Genomic DNA, 20,725 nt, shown 5'->3' with positions numbered 1-20,725 from the left:
TTGAGAGATTTAGGATTTAAATTCAAAAAAGAAAATAACAGGTTACTTTTATGCGAAAGGAGTAGTGTGGTTCACAAAAGAATTAAATTTTTGAGAAAATATACTAGACTTAAATCTGAAAATGAAACATTCGTATACTTAGATGAGACATGGATATTTGCAAAGGATGGAATTAAAAGAAGGCAAGACGACAGCATAAAATCAATAAAACACACAGAGAGCGAAGGCAAAAGACACATCATTCTTTATGCAGGAGGGAAAGAAGGCTTTATAGAAAACGCAGATTTGATTTTTTCTTCAAAATCAAAATCTGCTGATTACCATGAAAACATGAATGCAGATATGTTTGTTAAATGGCTTGAGGAGAAACTGTTATCTAGTCTGAGTGAACCATCAGTTATAGTTTTAGATAATGCACCTTACCATTCGGAGATTTTGGAAAAACAAACAAAACAGTCATGGAACGTACCGAGCATAAAAAATTGGTTAGTTAAAAATAATATCTATTTTCCAGAATACACCTTCAAATCAGACTTACTGGAAATTTCGAAACGTAATGAAAAACCAACAGTTTATATAGTTGACCAAATTGTATCAAGTTATGGACATTAAGTACGACGGTTACCGACGTATCACTGCCAGTTTAATCCCATCGAACACATCTGGGGTATATGTAAAATGTATTATGATAATCACGTTGGATGCAGTGTATACAGTGACGATGCAGTTAGGGAAATGTCGCAAGAAGCTCTTAAAACTGCAATTCCAGAAATATGGGCCAAAACTGTAAATAAATGTGAAAAATTAATAGAAGAGTGGCGGATCCGGGAAAATAAAATTAGTGAAATTAATCCAGTGATTATAGATTTACATATTCATAGTGGTAGTGAATTTAGTGACGATGATGATGATTTACAAATTTAAATAATTAGTAAGTACACTATTATAATGTTTTTTACAAAATAATTGTACAGCAGGTTAACCATTATATTAAATATATTAAATATAATATATATAACCATTATATTAAATATATATTAAATAGTATTGTTTATTTGGCTAATAATGAATGTATAAATTTTATACATTCATTATTAGCCAAATAAACAATACTATTTAAAATTCCTTTAAATTTTTGCTCCTCATTTTATACAAATTAACTCTAACTAATAATACAGGCAAAAATATTCTAAACAAAGTAAGTAATTAAAAAGATTATGGAGAACTCCAGTGCAGTTTGCCGTACCTTTTACTACAACGAAACGTTTTCTGCGAATTCCATTAATCGCTTAGAGGTATAAGTTGGTTGAATGTACTGTAAATAATGATATGAGGTAATTAGAAAAAATGCACAATTTCGGTTGTCCAGTCAAAACATTCGCTACAAATTTAAATGGACAAGTATGAAATAAATATATGTAATAAAACAGAAAATGTCACTCAACCTCTAAAAATCATACGAACAACTTGAGACGAAAAATCCTGTCTGCTAAATTTTATCTTAAAATCTCAGCTGATATAGAAAACCCATTGAATGAAATATTGTCTGAGCTAGAGTTCAAAATCAATAATCAGATAGGAATGTGGAAATTAAAAAAGACACCATATCTTATTTACATTAAAAATAAAAATTTGATCAAGATCTTAAACAATTATTTAAAGATAGTATTAAGTCCTGTTACCAGATTGAGCTAAAATATCAAATAGAAAGAATAAAAACAATATTCTCCAAAAACAAAAAAGGAGAAACATATAGTAATCAACAATTTCTTAATGAATTCTCACCCATCTATGAAGAATTCACTTGGATATTTACAGATGGGTCATTAGAACCCAATTCAAGGGCAGTAGGGTTTGGAGTTCACATTCCATCAATAAATTATAACTATGCATCTAGACTACATGAGCACATAAAAATATGCACTGCTGAAATTATTGCCATTAATAAGGCAGTAGGAGCTTGCTTAGAAAAAAAAAACATTAAAAAAGCAATAATATTCTTTGATGCAAAAAGTGCAATCCAAAAATTACAAAGTACCTGTTGGGGAAGAAATAACCACATTGTAAATTCAACTAAAAGATTAATACTTGAAGCAAATTAAGCAGGACTTGATATTATTATAGCCTGGATTCCAGGCCAGTCAGGAGTAAAAGGGAATATTGTGGCAGATCAACTGGCGAATATAGGTAGAACCCTAAATATCCCAGCTAACATAAAAATTAATAAAATGGACTATCTTTCATTTATTACTCAAACACTAATAAATGAATTTAAACTTGATTGGCTTAAACAGTTTAAACAAAAGGTAAAGTGGTACCAACAATGTCAAAGCGAATTCTCTCTAACACCATGGTTTCATAAGTTTGCCTTTGTAGACCCTAGACACCTGACAACAATTATTAGGTTACGAACAGGACATTGTTTGGCGCCAGATCATCTATTTAAAATTAACTGTATTGATTCCCCTTTTTGTGAGTGTGGGCAAATAGGAAGTATAATACACATCTTGCTAGAGTGTCCTATCAATAAGACACCACAATTTGATTTATATCTAAAACTTATTAAAGATGGATGCCCAACACCCATTTCAGTACAAAGTATTTTCCACAATATCAATGCTAAAACCTTGAAAACGATTGGTAAGTTTATCAATATTTTCCAAATTAAAATGTAGGTAAAATATAAATAAATACCCAACCTAACCTATCCTTTAACCACTGATGTCCTGTCCAAGATGCCAAATTCCAGATATACCTTACATTCATAGCTTAATAGATGGAACAAGAAAAATCTATATCATTAATGACATAGAATTACTTTATAATATCCCATTATAAATTGTCCAAAATAGTTGAAGGGAATATGGTTATTTCCAGAATCTCTGTGAGGAGAATTCCATTCTATAATTGAAAAGAAAATATATACATGAGCTGGCCAAGTACCTAAGAGGTGGAGGCCATAAAACGACAGAAGAAGAATAATTTTGCTGAGAATTTCAATTTTGGGAACACAAAAAAGATTAAAAAAAATTTGCCACTCTTACCTCAGGGTTTTCCCTAAAACCCCCTTCCTAAAAGGAAAAACTAAAAACTGTACGTAGAAAAAAAAAATGTTTCAAACAAGAAATGTAGCTAATTTTGGACGAAAATGTTTGTTAGCACTTTTTGTGTAGAGTGAACCGTTCTCTCAAAAACAAGGCTTGAAGCGGCCTGACCGGCGAATTTGAATATCAGTTACGCGAACGAAATCAATTTTTTAAATAAAATTTGTATTAACTAGATGGTACAAATTCGATATCTTTTGATCAGAGTGTCCTATCGATAAAAATCAAAATGCATTTTAAAGGTGAGAGTACAGCTTTCGTATTAAATTTTTGAATTTTCCCGCAAAACCTATAGCATAAAATTTCGATTTTGAGTTTTGGTAATAAATATGAGGCATTTGAAATATGCCTAAAAAACGCTAAATTTAAATTTTCACATTAAAATCGCTCTTACGACGCGGAAAATGCACAATGTCGAAATAATTCTTAGTATGCATTTAGATCTAAAAATAATGTGAAAAAAGTAATCACATTCCTACAAACATTTTTGCAAATAACTATTTTATGAGGCAACGTTTTCACAGTTATAAAAAAATGCACTGTTACGCTTGCTAGCGGCTACTAAGGGTATACTCGTAACTTTTGGTAACAGTATACTTCCCCTTCGTTGAAGAATTCCTACTCATAGAAACTTCTGGTAATAGGGAGTTTTTGTAACTACCTAACGTAACGTATCTCCCTATACGTAAAGAACTAACGTATCGAAGAATATGAACGTTAAATTGAGAGTTAAAGTTCTGCACGCAACGTAACGATGGTGTTGCCCTCATCGTTAACTAATAAATTGTCAGTGCCAGTCTTGTCCTTGTCATTTAACCCTATTTTTGATATTCAAAATAAATACCAAATATTTTTTTGAACAATTCTTAATTTTTGAGATGGACGCGATATTAAATGTAGGTGCCTTTATTGATGATGAAGAAGACGAAGACATAGAAGATGCCCTTCTTCTCCACATCTTGCACGACTATACGGCCGCTTTAATTTTGATACCATTAAAAATATTTTTCGCTTTTGAATTAAATTCCACCTTTCTGGATGGTCGCTAGGGTTCTTGCCTACGACTTCCTTCAACAAGAACAAATCATCTTCATTGCTGAAGTGAATTCGTTTTCTACTGCTTTCCATTATTTATAAAAATCAAAACAAATATACTTAACCACAAATGTAAAAATACACGTACCACGTGTGCTTATGAAATAAGCGGATGTTGAAATTTTGGTAATCGGGTAAGATTCCCTTGCGCATTCGGTTACCTTCGGCTCGATAGGGATGCGTATGAACGTAACGTACCAGCCCGTTACGTTAGGTAATACGTATCTAGATACGTTAGTTCAACCATTAATGCGCATGCTTATATGTCAAAAAGATACGTTACGAATACGTATTTGCTTGCACAAAAACTCTCTAATGTCTCACCTCAATAAGGTGTTAAACCACCCTAAACTTCTGCAATACTATATTACGAATATAAACAAGTTTTAATCTGCATATCAACAAAATACGTGAAAAAGCTTAGAATACAACGGACTATTTTTTCGGGAATCATTTAATAAGAAAAGGTACATGCCAGAAGTTTGGCTACGTGAGTATTAGCACATAATAGATAGCATGTGTTTACAGGCAGTTTTTATGTCAAGGCTTGAAAATATTTATCACTAAAATCAAAACAGAGCAGCATCACGGTCAGCAACAAAGAAAACGATGTTTAAAAATCACATATGAACCGAAAAACGGTCGTTGCAAAGTTCAAAATCCAAATGGAAGCAAGCTTTAGTCTTTATGGATAGATTGGATAAAGCATTTCAATTAAATGTGCAATTTGCATGTGCATATTAAAGGCACTTCAACAACAAAATATTAGAAAAAGTGTTGATTATACAGTAGAAATATGTTCAATGATAAAAAGTCGACTATTCACAGGCTTATACGTGAAAGAGAGGGAGAAACCGTGAAGAAATAGTAACCATCCCCAACACAGGAAGGCTTGGAAAACCTTTAAACAAAGACGAAAAATACCATAAGAAGAAAAGTCGTTCTATTTAAATGTAAAGGGCATTCAAGACATTTTCGCAATCATACTATTTGGAAAACCGTGACAAAACAAAGGTTATGTAGTTGGAAAGCTATGGGAGGTTAAAAATTTAACCTCTTTTGGTGAAGCGTTTTTAGATGGATCATCTAAGAAATTAATAGTACCATTTAACAGAGAAACAAAAATATTACCCATATCGGTAGTGTATGATTTTTGAAAGAATAATTATTTAGGCAAATGAAATAAATACCAAATAAAACGGCGCGTGACACTTTGGGAAGGCCGACAGAAGTGTGTATACCTACTTCTTATAGCGCGTTATTACTATATGTGGGTATTATTATCTTGTATAAGTCGATGAGCAGGGGAAGTGTATATGTATGTATATTATGTATATTACTGTATTTCTGTACATAAGGTTGCTGCAAGCGTCTCGATCACGCATGACATTATTTTGTGATAAGAGCGATAAGAACTATTCACTTTTTCAAAAATAAAATGCTTTGGAAGGTAAAATGATTCTGAAAGGTAATATATTGAAGTAACTAGAATCGGTCCTATAGAGTAATGGAGAAATAGATGACGATGCACGTAGTAGAGTTAGGGCGGGATGTATGAAGTGGAAGGAAGCGAGTGGTGTGTTATGATAGAAAGATTCCAATGAAACTAAAAGAAAAATTCTATCAAACCGCCATAAAACCAGCTATGACGTACGGAACTGAATGTTGAGCGTTTACTGTTTGTTGAGCAGCCCTAGGGAGAGGAACAACGAATGAATGTGGCGGGAATGGGAATGCTTGGATGGATGAGCCTTCAAGGTCGAGACGTTAATGACTTTAAGCAAATGAAAGAGCTAGATACAACATATTCCATCATATATTTGGATAATGCTCCATACTATTCAAAAATATCTGAAAAATTGTCAACAAATTTCTTGGAAAAAAGCTCAAATTCTTCAAAATACTGTTTGAAGACGATATGTTGAAAAAAAGTCAAGTGTAAATTTACACAAATATCGGTCTCTAAAATAAGTTATTGATGAAATGGAAAAAAAAAACAAAAGATTTTATTATGGGTTCGCGTAAAGGCTTCCCTGGTAAGGAAAGATACCACATATAAAATGGGAGACGTTCAGAAACATATTAGAAAGTACCTAAAGAAACTAATGCCAGAAAAGTGGCAGCAATGCACAAAACATTATTAAGTGCAGAAAATGTAGGTATTTGTCATTTTTATAGGAAAAACCGTCCAATCAATTATAATAACTTGGGGTAAGACAGCAGTTCATATAATTTTTAATTTCAGATTAAAATTGTTATTAGATTAGAATTAAATTAAATAGAATTAAAATGATTGTGGCTTCAATAATGTATTATTTTTATTTCGTACATAATTTGGGAACATATCGTTAAATAAAGCAGTTGACCCGAAGCACGCCTATGTCTACTAATAAAAATAAATGTAGAAACCCATTTCTATTGTAATCAGACCTGCTATAGGACGAGGCAAATGAAGAGAGCTTAGATTGGATTGCAGTGTACCTAAATGTGTATAATTTATAAGCTTACTAAAATATGTTGTTCTCTTAGTAAGAGTTTTTTATACATAATTAGCGTTTATCTCTTTCTCTACCTCTCTCTCTATCTATCTCGCTCTCTCTCTATCTGGCTCTCTCTCTTGCTCTCTCTGTTTATCTCTCTCTCTCTTTCTATATATCTATCTCACTCTATTTATCTCACTTTCTCTCTCTCACTCTCTCTTTCTTTATCTATCTCGCACTCTCTCCCTATCTATCTCGCTCTATCTCTATCTCTCTCCCTACCTCGCTCTCTCTCCCTCTATCTATCTCGCTCTCTTCCTCTCTCTCTCTCTCTGTCTCTCTATCTATCTCGCTCTCTTTCTCTCAATGCTAAATAAAGTGTATGTTGCTTCGGCAACGTAATTATTTATTAATGGGTATTTAGTATAAGTTCTTTCAGATTTACGTATTTAAAAGGTAACCTATTACTGTGAAGAAACCCTACAAATAAGAAAATCTAATTTGAGAATTTGTACACAAAAAGTTTATTTGCGACTGGAAAACTTGACAACGCAATTCAGAAAATTAAAAGAATGAAAATAGATCTACTGGGAATCAGCGAATTGAGATGGCCAAAGTCAGGAACTTGTAAAAAGGATGATAGTGTATTATATTATTCCGGTAACAGCAAGAAAACTTGTAAACCGGAAACTGTAAGTGAGCGCTTCCGAAATGCCATCAAAAAAGTCAATACATATCCAGCAGCAGCAGCACATATTGAAACTGATCACCAACCTTTTGTGGCAGATATTAAGCTATGGTTAAAACGAATCTATCGACAAAAACTAAAAACCAGTGTACTTTTGACGATATAAGCATAAAAAATAACATTAAACAAGAATTTAGCAATAGAATAAAGAACATCTGAGAAAATCTAGCAGATACAAAGGAACTATGGAATAAATTTTAAAAAATAAATGAAGTTTTTTAATGAACTAAGTTAACTTAATCAAAAAAATTAACTGGATTGCAGAAGACATATTAAATCAAATAAATATAGACATCTACAACGGAGAATTAAAAGGGAGATAAAGATAGCGACGAAATGAAGGATTTGATATCTAGACAAGACTTTAAAATTTAATGTACACAAAAAATTAAAAGAAATACACAGCGTATTTAAAAAACGAGTTTCTTCTGTACTAGTTGACAAAAAGAACAAAAACATTGTTAATAAGAACTAAATAAAAAGAGAATGACAACTGCATATTATATCACAGGGTTCAATAAAACGAATAGATTGTCAAGGACAAGGACATCTTGCAATACAGGAAAAAGTGAGGAATGTTACAATACCTACACAATACCTATTATTATCAATGCTACTGGTGTCATTCCGAAGAACTTCCGAAAAGGAAGAGCATAAAGCAGCTGTGTCCTAATGAATATCTCTATACGGCCATACAGAAAGTAGCTATATCCATAAGAATTCCTCCAGAGCTCAATCCTTTTGATTCTGTAGATATCTAGGATGAGTAGATTTTCCCCTTAGAGGGAGTCTTAGAGAACACATGGCTTAAATCTGGATATTTCAATTAAAAACTATTACAAGCTATATTGGGACCGTACTGTCCCAGACCGAGAAAATCGTCCAGTGTAGAGATCTTGAATAAATCGGGACTCTTGAATAACTCAGTCCTTTTCAAACCCTAGATATCTGAGTTGAATGAATTTTCCACTTAGGAAGATTGAGAACATATTATAAAATCAGGCAAAAAGAAGTACTGCTCAAGACGTCCAGATGTATCAGAAAATTTGTATGAGATCCGACCTATGATGTGCCACTGGTTGGTCTGTGAGCACAAAAGTCACAATATAGCTTGTCGTTGCTGTTTTCAAAGATAATATTAGGGACATATTTATGTTAACGAAGATAGTCGGTTTGAAGACGTCCCAGTCAATGACTATTATTATTTATATTAAAATAATTTCTTTGGGTTCGAATTTCCACCTGCTTGCCTTGCTTTTAGGAGAGCAAACTATGCATAGGAATAAAACCAAAGAGAGAACGATGATGATGATGATAATTTTCGTGTCTCTACGTTTCATTATTTCATTTCATTCAAAAATATGTAAATTCTACAAATCGTCAAAACGCAAAAACAAAACAAGGTTAAGAAAAACTCACACTCAACTTTAACTAAGAAATTTAAAATAACTACGGGTTAATGACAGGAATATTGTTCTGAAGCTATTTTCGTGTGGCATTTTAAATTAATTACTATTTAAATGGGAATAAGCCACAATTAAAGGTTAAAGTACGTTTATTGACGTTTCAATTTCCACTTTGGAAATCGTTCTCAAAATACAAACACTAATGTGCAAAAAATTTCAAATATCCATTTATCTGGGATGAAACATTCGACGAACTGAAAGAGGAAGAAAAAATATAGGAGTTGAAGACTTTGGAATCCAACGGGGTGGTAAGATTCATGAACGGCAAACGGGATAATAAAGAAGTCCACATCTTACTCGACAGTTAAACTAACACATTTCTGTTATATTTTAAACTTTTTAAAGACCAAAAAAATTAGTCAAGAAAAGTTCTTCATTAATAAAACTATTATAAATCTAGTAAAGCTTTTTAAAAATTTAACTGGATGACCAACACTTACATGATAAATTTAGGCATAAATCCAATGTTTGTTTTATTTAAATATCAAACCGAACTTTTAAAAATTAATAAATAGATTAAATATGCTAATTAACAACAAATAAGTATTAAAAACTAGGACTCCGTTGCAATAGGATGCATATCCATCTGTAGACCAACTTTATATAAAAACAAAATAACATATTACCTTTTTCTAACTTATTGGCGCAATAACCGTCTTGATTATTACTGTATATAAAATATTTTAAGCGAAAACATAGCATATTAATAAGTTTAATTAAATACTAGTAATTAGAAATCTTCAATTTTAGATTGAGTGACAGATCATAAACAAAAAGCAAATACAAACATTAGCATATGACGGTGTTAGGGAATTTGAGTGGAAAACAACACAACAGCAGTACACAACAGCACACGAGGGGTAGTTTGTAATTTTTTTACCGTCGCAAAGTTTGCAGCGCTTAGCGCGTGGCTCGCCGAGCGGCCCGGTGCTCACGGGCATGTTCTAGCCGTGGGGATCATACGGCAGCTGTGGCTCCTTTTTTCCGAGTGACTCTGTATAGACAACAACGTGAAGAAAGCAACAGCATCATCCACCAACCACCACCACCACCGCATCACCTCCCGAGGGAACGCCCGCGAATGTTTGTTGTGTGTGTATGTCTTTCAAGATGGCGTTGGCACGGCGCCCCCGAACACTTTCTGGTACTTACTGAGGAGACGCTGTCCAAGTTCAGCGTCGCGGCGACGATGCATGTCGTCGGATATGAACGAGCTGACGGCTCGTTGCGTATCTTACGAGATGAGCCGAAGACGACGCCGGACGTTAAGGCGTCTTAAGTCAGCGGTGAAGTTTCCGCCGTGATGCCACATCTATTTATCGCCCTAAAATTTCTGATACAACTTTATTTTTATGTTTTACATTAGTAATATGCTAATCATGAATCAGCAACGATGTTATTATTTCATACAAAATATTTTCTTCAATCGCTATCAACCATGTCTTTATCACCGTATGTTCCTTAAATGTATTGATTTAAGTGAAAAAAATGTTAGCCTATATGATACGAGTGTAATTTTGAAATGTTTTACGATGGCTGTTCAATATTTCAGTAAAAAAAAATATAAAAACAAATTATTTCGGGTATTATGCAGACCCTACGCAAAATTATACTTTTCTAAACGTTGCTCCAACTTTTTTTTAGTAATCCAAAAATAAGAGATGTGAAATGCCGGCACAATGGATATCTGTTTGAGTGATTTCTTTTGTTTTGACATGAATGGCTTAATTCAGGTCATACGGTAGATGTGATAAGTCAAATTTGAACATTTTAATAAATATTCGTAAAAAATTCGTACAAATCTTGCAAATGCAAATATTCGTTACATCAAGTTCTTTACGTCAACCAACAGATATACCAAAACAGATGGATTTTGGTTTACGCAAGTTTTGGTGCTTTATATATATATATATATATATATATATATATATATATATATATATATATATATATATATATATATTTGCTGTATCGAATCGAATTACAACAACAAATTTACTAAGATTGAAGCTGGAAGGTCAGATAATAGAACAAGTGGAGTTTAAATATCTAGGCATCACATTATCTATCTACGGAAAGGTCGAAAATGAAGTGGAAGATCAAGTAAATAAAGCAAACAGAGCCGCAGGCTGCCAGAAAAAATTTGGGGAAATAAAGATATCGGGAAACGAAACGACAGGCAGAATTTACAAAACAGTCATCAGACCAATAATGACATAAGCGATAGAAACAAGACCTGAAACAGAGAGGATAAAAAGGATGTTAGAAACAGCAGAGATGAAAACACTTAGAAAAATTGATGGTAAGACACTTTTTTAGAGATAATAGAGCTTACTTTATTCATACATACGATAAAAATATACTCAATTACTTATACATATATACATATGTACATATTATTATATACAAAATACTTTAGTATACTCAATTATATTTTAACATATTTTAAAATTCTCACTAGATTTTAAAATTTAAGTTTACTTAGAATTGTTTCATTACATTTATAATTATTAAAATGTATTGAATTAATGCAAAAACTTAAAATTTTAACTTTATTGCAGAAAAAATGTTGAAAAATAGTTTTTTTTTATTGTAAATAAACAAGGTTGAACATATTAAAATTATTTTTAATTCTAAACATATTTCGTTTATATTAATTTTTAATGTCAAAAATAAAAATATTTTACGCTTGAGTAAAAATTAGATTTTTTAAAACACTTCATATTCAACTAAGAGTTGCTGTCTGATGATATAATGTATAGATCAGTATATATGTATAACTGTTTGTACGGTAAAATAAAACTGCTTTTACTATTTTCCTTACAATTTCATCATATTTTATTTCAATTCGAGTTTATGCGAAACGAACAAAGGAAATAGACGTGAAGTAGTTAAACGTCACTTTATGTTTAAATGAACTACCACTGTCACAGTAGATCGTATAAAACATTTTATATAAGAGTAAAATGTAACTGTGTGGAAAAATAAAACCGTTGCTTCTACTAGTATTTTCTCACCTATTAAACCTTCCTAGAACTTTAAATAAATATTTCCAAACCAAAATTAGCCAAATCAATTCAGTCGTTCTCGATTTATTATAAAAAAGGTTATAAAAATATAAAATGACGTTTGTTAAACGTCATTTTATGATATTTTATAACTACATGGATCAAATGAACTAAAACTGTAGAGGTAAACTCGTATAAAACATTTTAAATTTATAATTTAAAAAACTAAGGGTCATTCATGGAGATAAAAAATATCCTATTTGCTAAAGCTTGGATAAATATCGTGACACGAGATTTTTATATACAGTGTGTCCGTAAAGTATGGAATAAATTCTATATTTCCTAAATGAAAAGCCTTTTTAAAAAAATCTAAAACACATCGATTTTTAAATTTAATGTTCTACATTTTACAATAAAATTTTATTATACAAGGTGATACACATTACAGTAATGACGTCATCGGCTCTTTTTTACCCTGTACTTTAGGACATTTTTAGATCGATAAAAATGAGCTGATTTCAAAAAAGTGTAATACTCGGGTCTAATGGATATAATTTGAAAGATGTGCGCTTAGAAAATAAATTATTTATTATCAATTGCAAAAAAGTAGCCTACTTCTAGTTTTTGGTAAACTGTAATTATTTTTAGTAACGTTCAATAACAATTAAGTAGTACAATAATTGTATTAATTCGTGAATGTTCTGTATTACTGCTTAATGCTTAAAATTAATTTTAAGTAGAAATGAATTTGAGTGTAAAGCAAAGAATTAAAATACTCATGATGATTGGGTATGTAGACAAATTGCGAATTCAGATGGAAGTGTAATTTATTTAATGATAAATATCCAGAAATACCCATCACGCAGTCAACAGTAAGTAAGATTGAAAAGAAATTTCGAGAAACTGGTACGGTTGAAAATGCACGCAAATCAGGTCGTCCCTCTGTTAATTATGTTACAATATTAGATGTTCTACTTGCTTTTGAAGAAGATGCGCACACTTCTGTTCGTAAGGTTAGTAGTGATCTCGATGTTTGCAAAACAACGGTACACAAAGTACGTCCAAGTAAGTAAAGTAAGTAAAATGCACAGTTGTACAGGAATTAAACGAGAATGATCCAGATAAGGATCATCTGGATCAGCCACTGAAACCTTCTCTTGGTTCAAAATATTATTTTTTCTGATGAGGCTACATTCAAATTAAATGGCGAGGTCAACCGTCAGAATTGTAGATACTGGGCAAAAGAAAACTCCAACTGGGTGCGGGAACATCATACACAATACCCGCAAAAGGTAAACATATGGGCTGGCATTGCAAAAAATCATTGGATCCTACTATTTCGAAGGTAATTTAAACGGGTCAGCATACCTTCAGTTTTAAAGTGAGTATCTCGTACCTACTTTAGTTAGTTTATTCTCCAGTATAATTAATCTTGGAGGTTTTGATAAAAGTTTATGGTTTTAACAGAATGGTGCGACTCCGCATTATGCTTTAGATGTTCGAAGGTACCTAAACGAAATTTTTCCGAACAGGTGGATTGGAAGATATGGACATATTGAATGGCCAGTGAGGTCGCCAGACCTCAATCCTTTGGATTATTTTATATATGGTCATTTAAAAAATGTTGTTTATAAAACGAAACCTGCAAATATTAAAGACTTAAAAACAAGAATTCGTAAAGAAATAAACAATATTTCTCAAGAAAGTATAAACAAGGTTCTACAAGAATTTGTACAACGTTTGGGTTACTGTCAAATACAACAAGGGCTACAATTGGAACATTTAAGATTAAGTCATGTATTAATTACTGGATTACTTTCAAGTTATTTATTATAATAATTTATTTATAATTTATTAATATTATAAATCAATAAAAATTAATTTTCTAAGCGCATATCTTTCAAATTATATCCGTTAGACCCCCAGTATTATACTTTTTTGGAATCAGCTCATTTTTATCGATCTAAAAATATCCTAAAATACAGGGTGTTACATTTAAAAAAAGAACCGACGACGTCATCACTGTAATGTGTATCACCTTATATAACGAAATTTTATTGTAAAATGTAGAACATTAAATTTAAAAATCGACGTGTTTAAGATTTTTTTTTTAAAAGGCTTTTCATTTAGGAAATATAGAATGTATTCCATACTTTCGGACACACTGTATAAAGATATAAAGAGTGTCGGTGACATTATGGTGATCTTTATGTTTCTGTACATAATTGTGATCGCTCTATAGTAACATCGCCATACATGAATTGTGAGCGATAGGCAGTGGCGGATCTAGAAATTTGCCTTAGAAGGGGAACTTCCAATGAAATACCAACAAAAAGACATAAAAAAGATAAACCCAAACTATAAATTTGTTATTTTGGACTTTCTTGGGGGGAGGGGAGATTTCCCGTGTATCCGTCCCTGGCGACAGGAAAAGTTGCGATTTTTGCCTGATCGCTTTAAAAAATATTTGTCTCATTTGCAAACAAAACGTCAGGAAGAAACAATTGCACGCCACGGACTTATCAGCTCCGAAATTAAAGTACCATTGCAAAGAATTTATTTTGTTATTTATATGTTATTCTCATACGAGATTGAAAATGTGTAAACATCGTTATCCATCCGGACGGCCAAAAGAAAAGAAGTTTTCACGCCAATAAACAGGATGGCGCTTAAAAAGAGAAGAAACAGATGATAAGATGAACAGATGATTTTCACCAAGTAATATTTTATACTGACGTCCACTGTAACGGGGCTATCGAAAATTTTCGAGCATAATAAAACCCAAATAAACTTACGACACAAATGTTTCCACTATTTCATTAAAATGAGTTTTGTGATGAGAAATTTGATGTTATTAATAGAACCAAATATATCACGAAAACTTCTAAATTAACTCGCTGCGGCATATAGAAAGAGCGAGGGGACTAACATATGTTACAGAAGTATTGGAGCTTGACATAATTAAGAAACTGAGACGTTTAGAGAATTCGGAAAATTTAGATTATCGAATTTTCAGTTATCTCCAAATAATGTTTAATGCAAAAGTTTTTGAGAAAAAGTTTGATCTGAAATATCTATCCGATTTTAATGTCTGATATAGTTAATCTAAATCAGCTAACAAGTACGGACTTTTGTCATTAATAAATGTCAAATTATTTTAATATTTAAGTTCACAATGTCGTAGAAACGTGGGATTCGTAAGAAAATATAGAGCTTATGTAGACGGTTATACAAACGTAGAATTGTGGATCTGTTCAAAGATCAAAATCTTGTCCAGTTAACCGTCTGTAAAGTAATAATACGCTATGAAGGGAGCATAATTGGTAGAAATTTATCAAAATCTGAGATACAACATATTTTCATAGAAAAGCGGATTAAAATAGTACTAGACAGTCATCATGGAAATTTGAAATCAAGTAGAGGAGAGCTAGAGAACAGAATTGGCTTCCAACAAAAAATTCTTTCGGGCATTATATGATATTATAACGTAGGGAGTCCGATAAGTACTTAGTCTCACCGCCCGATGACGCCATTATCTCAAAAGAAATCTAATACAAATCCTTTATAAAAAGTATATAATGAAACACCCAATCGGGCTACATCACAATCACAAAACGTTTTCGGAATCTGTATTCCATCATCAGTGTGTCCTAAAAATATATAACCACTTTAATTAAACAAAAACGTGAAATTTAAATTTTGACCAATGTTAATACAAAATGTGGTTAATACTTACTAGGTGTACATGTTTTGAGCCACTAAATATTTGGGTTGTTGTTTAATTAAAGTGGTTATATACTTTTAGGACACACTGATGATGGAATAGATTCCGAAAACGTTTTGTGATTGTGATGTAGCCCGATTGGGTGTTTTAATTATATACCTTTTATAAAGGATTTTAAATAAAAATTTTCAATGAAAATTTTCAGTGAAATTATCAGAATCGACGAAATTGTTCCTTGATTAAAACTATTTCTGATATGATAATAACCAACATGCCAGAAGTGTTACCAACGGCAAAAGTAATGACTACAACACCTTAGGCAGGATACATAGCATGATTTTTACTTACTTTTTCGTAATCTTTCCCTATTTTTGTATTCTCTCTTCCGAATCTGTTTGGTGGACATTTGTTTGTCGCGCACTTAATAGGTACTCTTCCTGGTAGTTATAATTCATTTCTACAAGCTCTAAAATGATAGACAATACAAGGTTTAATATTGGAGAGCTGATCAAATATACGAATTTTAAATTTGAAAATAAAATATATTAAGTGACATAGAAATCCTAACACTCATTAGAAATTGTTTTATTTTAATAAAATTTGGTATACCGGCTTATCTTGGCAAAAACAATGAACGATTAGCCATATCAGTTTAGGTTTGCATTTTTTATTAATTTTTTTTTCAAATTTGATAACCACAAAAAAGCAGTGTGCAGTTCTTGGTTTTGTTGATAGTGGAATTACATGCCTAGATTACGGCGATGCGCAAATTTCCATCAACTGAGCGAGTTTGAGTTTGATAGGGGGCGGATAGTTGGCCTAAGTGAAGCCGGATTTTCTTTTCGGGAAACTGCAAATAGGGTTCACAAAATTTTAGATACTTTGTTAAAATGTTATCGGGCACGGCGCCAAGAAGGCCGAACACGAAGATCGAGGTGCACATTGCGGTGTCGACGAACAACAGAGCGTCAAGATCGCCTAAGGTTGATGGCTGTAAGAGACCACTTTTTACTACCACGTATATTGTAAATCAATGATTTGCATTAAATGGAAGACCAATTGGATGGATTCGCAGTTTTGGCCTTTTTTCACTTCGGTTGCACTAGGTGCTACCTTTTAGCCTTGAACATCTACCTAATCGTTTTGAATGGTGCAGAGAAGGATTGGCTTGGGAACAGGAATGGAATGGGGTTGTCTTTAGTGAAGAATCTCGATTCCTCGAAGCCAGAGTCAGAAGAGGACGTGCTGAAAGAAGAAATCCACAGGTTTTTGTCGAATGGAACGTACACCTCACTGTTGGAGTTATGATGTAGGGAGCTATCGCTTGGTTCATTGTCACCTCTAATCTTTATCAGAGGGAACAAGACAGCTCAGCAATACGTAGCAGAAATTCGGGAACCTTATCTCATACCCTATTTTCAGACGCTGCAACATCCAATTTTTCAACAGGATATCACAAGGGCATACATTGAGAGAGTAACCAAGGAATTCTTTGAACAAACTGGTGTCAATCGTTTGTACTGTTCTCGAGATCCCCAATTAAACACGTGGGGGAAATGATGGGAGCCAGAAAACTGAAACATATCGGCTAAGGGAATAAGCCATGACATAAAATTCTGGTCTTCCAGGTTGGAAGTTAGATAATGGGCCGGTAACCCGTTACCGTAAAAAGTACAAAACCACGAAACCTTTAAATAAGCCTCGGATAGATCGGTCTTATCGACGACGACTTGTCGCCCCGTACGCTCTGCTAAACTGACCCTCGCACTTATCCTCGTTTAGATAGGATGGTTGGTTTAGAATTCAAGCAAGTCTTCACAAAGACTTGTAGAATTTCTTACATGACGAAAATAAAACAACTTTTGAAGGTGAAGAAAAACAGTTACAGAGTATCAGATGCTTGAGTGGGGCAGATCCCCGACAGAAGGCCCCCTAAAGTGTACGATACGCTAGGAGAGGCCGAGGAAGCAAAGAAATATAGACTACGCACTCGGTACCACTGAATAAACCAGAAGCACAGGCATCACTACTTAACGAGCTTAGAAAATACAAAATAGAACTAGCAGCAATAGAAGAAACTAAATGGCTAGGGCACGGAATAAAAGACACAAAACGTATACAATACTACACAGCGGAAAAGATAGCGGAAAAAAAGAGTTCATAGTTGGCAAGATGAAATGTCCCATATTAGATTTTAAAGCAGTGAATTGGAGAATATGTAAACTAAGAATAAAAACAAAATCCTTTAACCTCACAAACATTAACATACATTGCCCAACAGAAGAACATACCATGGAAATAAAAGAAGATTTTTACTAACAGCTAAATGAAGTATACGACAGCTCACCGAGAAATAATATCAAAATCGTACTAGGAGATATTAATGTTAAAATAGGCCAAGAAGTTTTTTCTTTGGAAACATTGGTAAACATTCACGCCATCATCAAAAAACATGCTCATAAGCTCGACTTTTTTCCACAATGCGACATACACAAGACGACATGGATTATGCCTGGTGGAACAACAGCCAACCAAATTGATCATTAATAGACAAAAGGGCCGCAACAAGCATACAAGATGTGAAGGGCCGAAGAAGAGTATGCTCCGGATCTGACTATCTCATAGTACAGATAAAACACATATGCTGAATTCAGAGAAACAGGAGGGACAGACAGGAACAAACAACGAACAACTCTTCTTCTTAAAGTGCCTATCCGTTCCGGATGTTGGCGATCATCACGGCTATCTTTACTTTGTTTATTGCAGCGCGAAACAGTTCAGTGGTAGTCGTGTTATACCACTTTCGTAAATTTTGAAGCCAGGAAATGCGTCTTCTTCCCGGTCCTCTCTTACCATTTACCTTCCCCTGGAGAATCAGCTGGAGAAGGCCGTAACGTTCTTGATTTCTCATTACATGTCCTAGATATTCTAACTTTTTAGTTTTGACGGTCATGAGAATTTCACATTCTTTCCCCATTCTACGCAGGACCTCCACATTAGTAACTCTGTTAACTCAGGATATACATAAGATGCGCCTATAACACCACATTTCGAAAGCTTCGAGCCGATTCATAGATGCAACAGTCACTGTCCACGCTTCCATTCCGTAGAGCAGAACTGTGAATATGTAGCAGTTCAATAGACGGCATTTTGTTTTTAATGATATGTCTCGACTGTTGAAAATGGTTCTCATTCTAACGAATGCTGCTTTTGCTTTTATTATTCGCTGTTTAATTTCTGTTGAGTGGTCCCATTGGCTATTTAAATTGGTGCCTAGATATGTATATTGCCCGACTCTTTCGATATTCTGTTGGTTGATTGTAAGTTGAGCGTTTAGTATTGGTTTTTTACTAATTGTCATACATTTCGTTTTCTTTATGTTAAGAGCTAGTCCGTATCTGTTGCTGACTTCTGTTATGCGATTTGTTAATATGTGTAAGTCATTCAGATTATCGGCAAAAACTATATGTTATTCAACCATTCACCGTTTATTAGTATTCCTTTCGCACAACCGTCTAAAGCTTCCTTAAATACCCATTCAGAATAAATATTGAACAACAATGGAGACAAAATACAGCCCTGTCGTACTTCACGTTCTATTGCAATTTTATCAGTTAACTGGTCTTCTATTTTGATTTTGGCCGTTTGATTGTAGTAAATGTTTCTGATAATTCTAATATCTTTGTTGTCAATTCCAAGGAACAACTAGATATACAAAAATTGAGGCAATAAGATATCAAACACAACTATGAGACAGAAATAACACAAACACTGACAAATATATTCAGTCTAGGCACCGAAGAACATTTAGAAGAAATTAAAACAAAAGTAATTGACGCAGCAAGAAAGATCATAGGCAAAAAAAAGAAGCAAACAAATAGTTAAATGACAAGTATAAAAAGGCCATACAGAAAAGAAATGAAGAACACAAGAAACATATGAAAAAAAGAACCAGAGAAAGAAGAGCAAGCTACGAAGATGTAAAATGGGGGGCCGATAAAATATGCCGAACAGAGAAAAGAAAATACTAAAACGGTAATATACAGAAAATGGAAGAAAATCTCCAAAGCAACGATTTAAGAGAAGCCTATAAATATCTACACAATTTAAGAGAAGGATACAAACACCGATCAAATCTATGCAAAAATCAAGAAAAACCTATTTCCAAACTCTCCTAGGGACGCAAGAAAATGAATAGCATATGGACATTCATCACATTGTGTCAGACAGAAAATATAGAAACCCGACGATGGAAGAGGTAAAACAAGCAATACGAGCACAGAAGAATAACAAGGGTCCAGGTATTGACAACGTCCCCTCTGAGCTATATAAATTAGGTGGCGAACACCTAGTAAAACAAATGCATATACTTATGAACAAGATTTGGAATGATAAAAAGATCGCTAGCGACTGGAAAACCGGGATTATATGCCCAACCTATAAAAAAGGGAATAAACTGCAATACGAAAATAGGATACTGCGAAACTGTGTACGGATAGACGATGTTTGATTCCATCGATGTTTGATTAGTCCATGGAACGAGATACTCCAGGAGCATATTGACCACCTAATCAGAAACGAGCCTAGGCGCATCCAAGAGTCTGTTGCCCACCGAGGTGCATCAACACATTATTAATTTATTTACCTCTATAAGTTGTTTTAATCATATTGAAATATCATTTGTCTATTTTGCTATCCTATATAACTGTATAAAATATCTTCAAAATATAATAATTTATAATGGGTGTTTGGATTTCTACGTCACTTAGTATAATTTATACAATATAAACAGAATTAAGTATTTAGAAGAAGTAATATCGAATAACGTCACTGCTATTTTAATGTGATAATGAAAGAAGTAAAGTAGTTCAGATATTTTACTTGAAAATGCAGGTAATATCGAGTTGATTTTTCAGTGTTTTTCAGAAGAGTCTTAAAATGTGCGGAAATAAGGTGACTTCAATTTTTAGTAATAATAATATATTTTTAATAATAAGAGTATAATCAGTAATTCTTAAAAAATATATCCAGTCCGGGTATTCTCATTGGTCATTTAACTCATGTGGTCGATAAAGCTGGCAAATTAGAAAGAGATGCAGG

At 33.1% G+C, this 20,725-nt stretch overlaps 1 protein-coding gene across 5 annotated transcripts in view; it reads right to left on the bottom strand.

Annotated features, from left to right (window-relative positions):
• The window catches only part of LOC140439927 (uncharacterized), a 309,270-nt gene that overhangs the window by 267,610 nt on the left and 20,935 nt on the right, over nt 1–20,725 (bottom strand). For 2 of the 5 annotated variants that reach the window (XM_072530107.1, XM_072530110.1), the window contains one exon: nt 15,974–16,091. The exons of 1 other annotated variant lie outside the window; for it this stretch is intronic. In XM_072530107.1, the coding sequence (XP_072386208.1) occupies nt 15,974–16,031 (58 nt within the window). In that variant the 5' untranslated portion in view covers nt 16,032–16,091. Of the gene's footprint in view, nt 1–9,773; nt 10,001–15,973; nt 16,092–20,725 lie in introns of those variants that run through there. 2 more of the 5 variants (XM_072530111.1, XM_072530106.1) reach the window with 2 other exon arrangements.

Source organism: Diabrotica undecimpunctata, chromosome 4 (genome assembly GCF_040954645.1).
Source record: "Diabrotica undecimpunctata isolate CICGRU chromosome 4, icDiaUnde3, whole genome shotgun sequence".
In the NCBI taxonomy this organism is placed as follows: Eukaryota; Metazoa; Arthropoda; class Insecta; order Coleoptera; family Chrysomelidae; genus Diabrotica; species Diabrotica undecimpunctata.
Note: the sequence above shows the minus strand (reverse complement) of the source record. Positions and strands in the feature narration are given on the sequence as shown.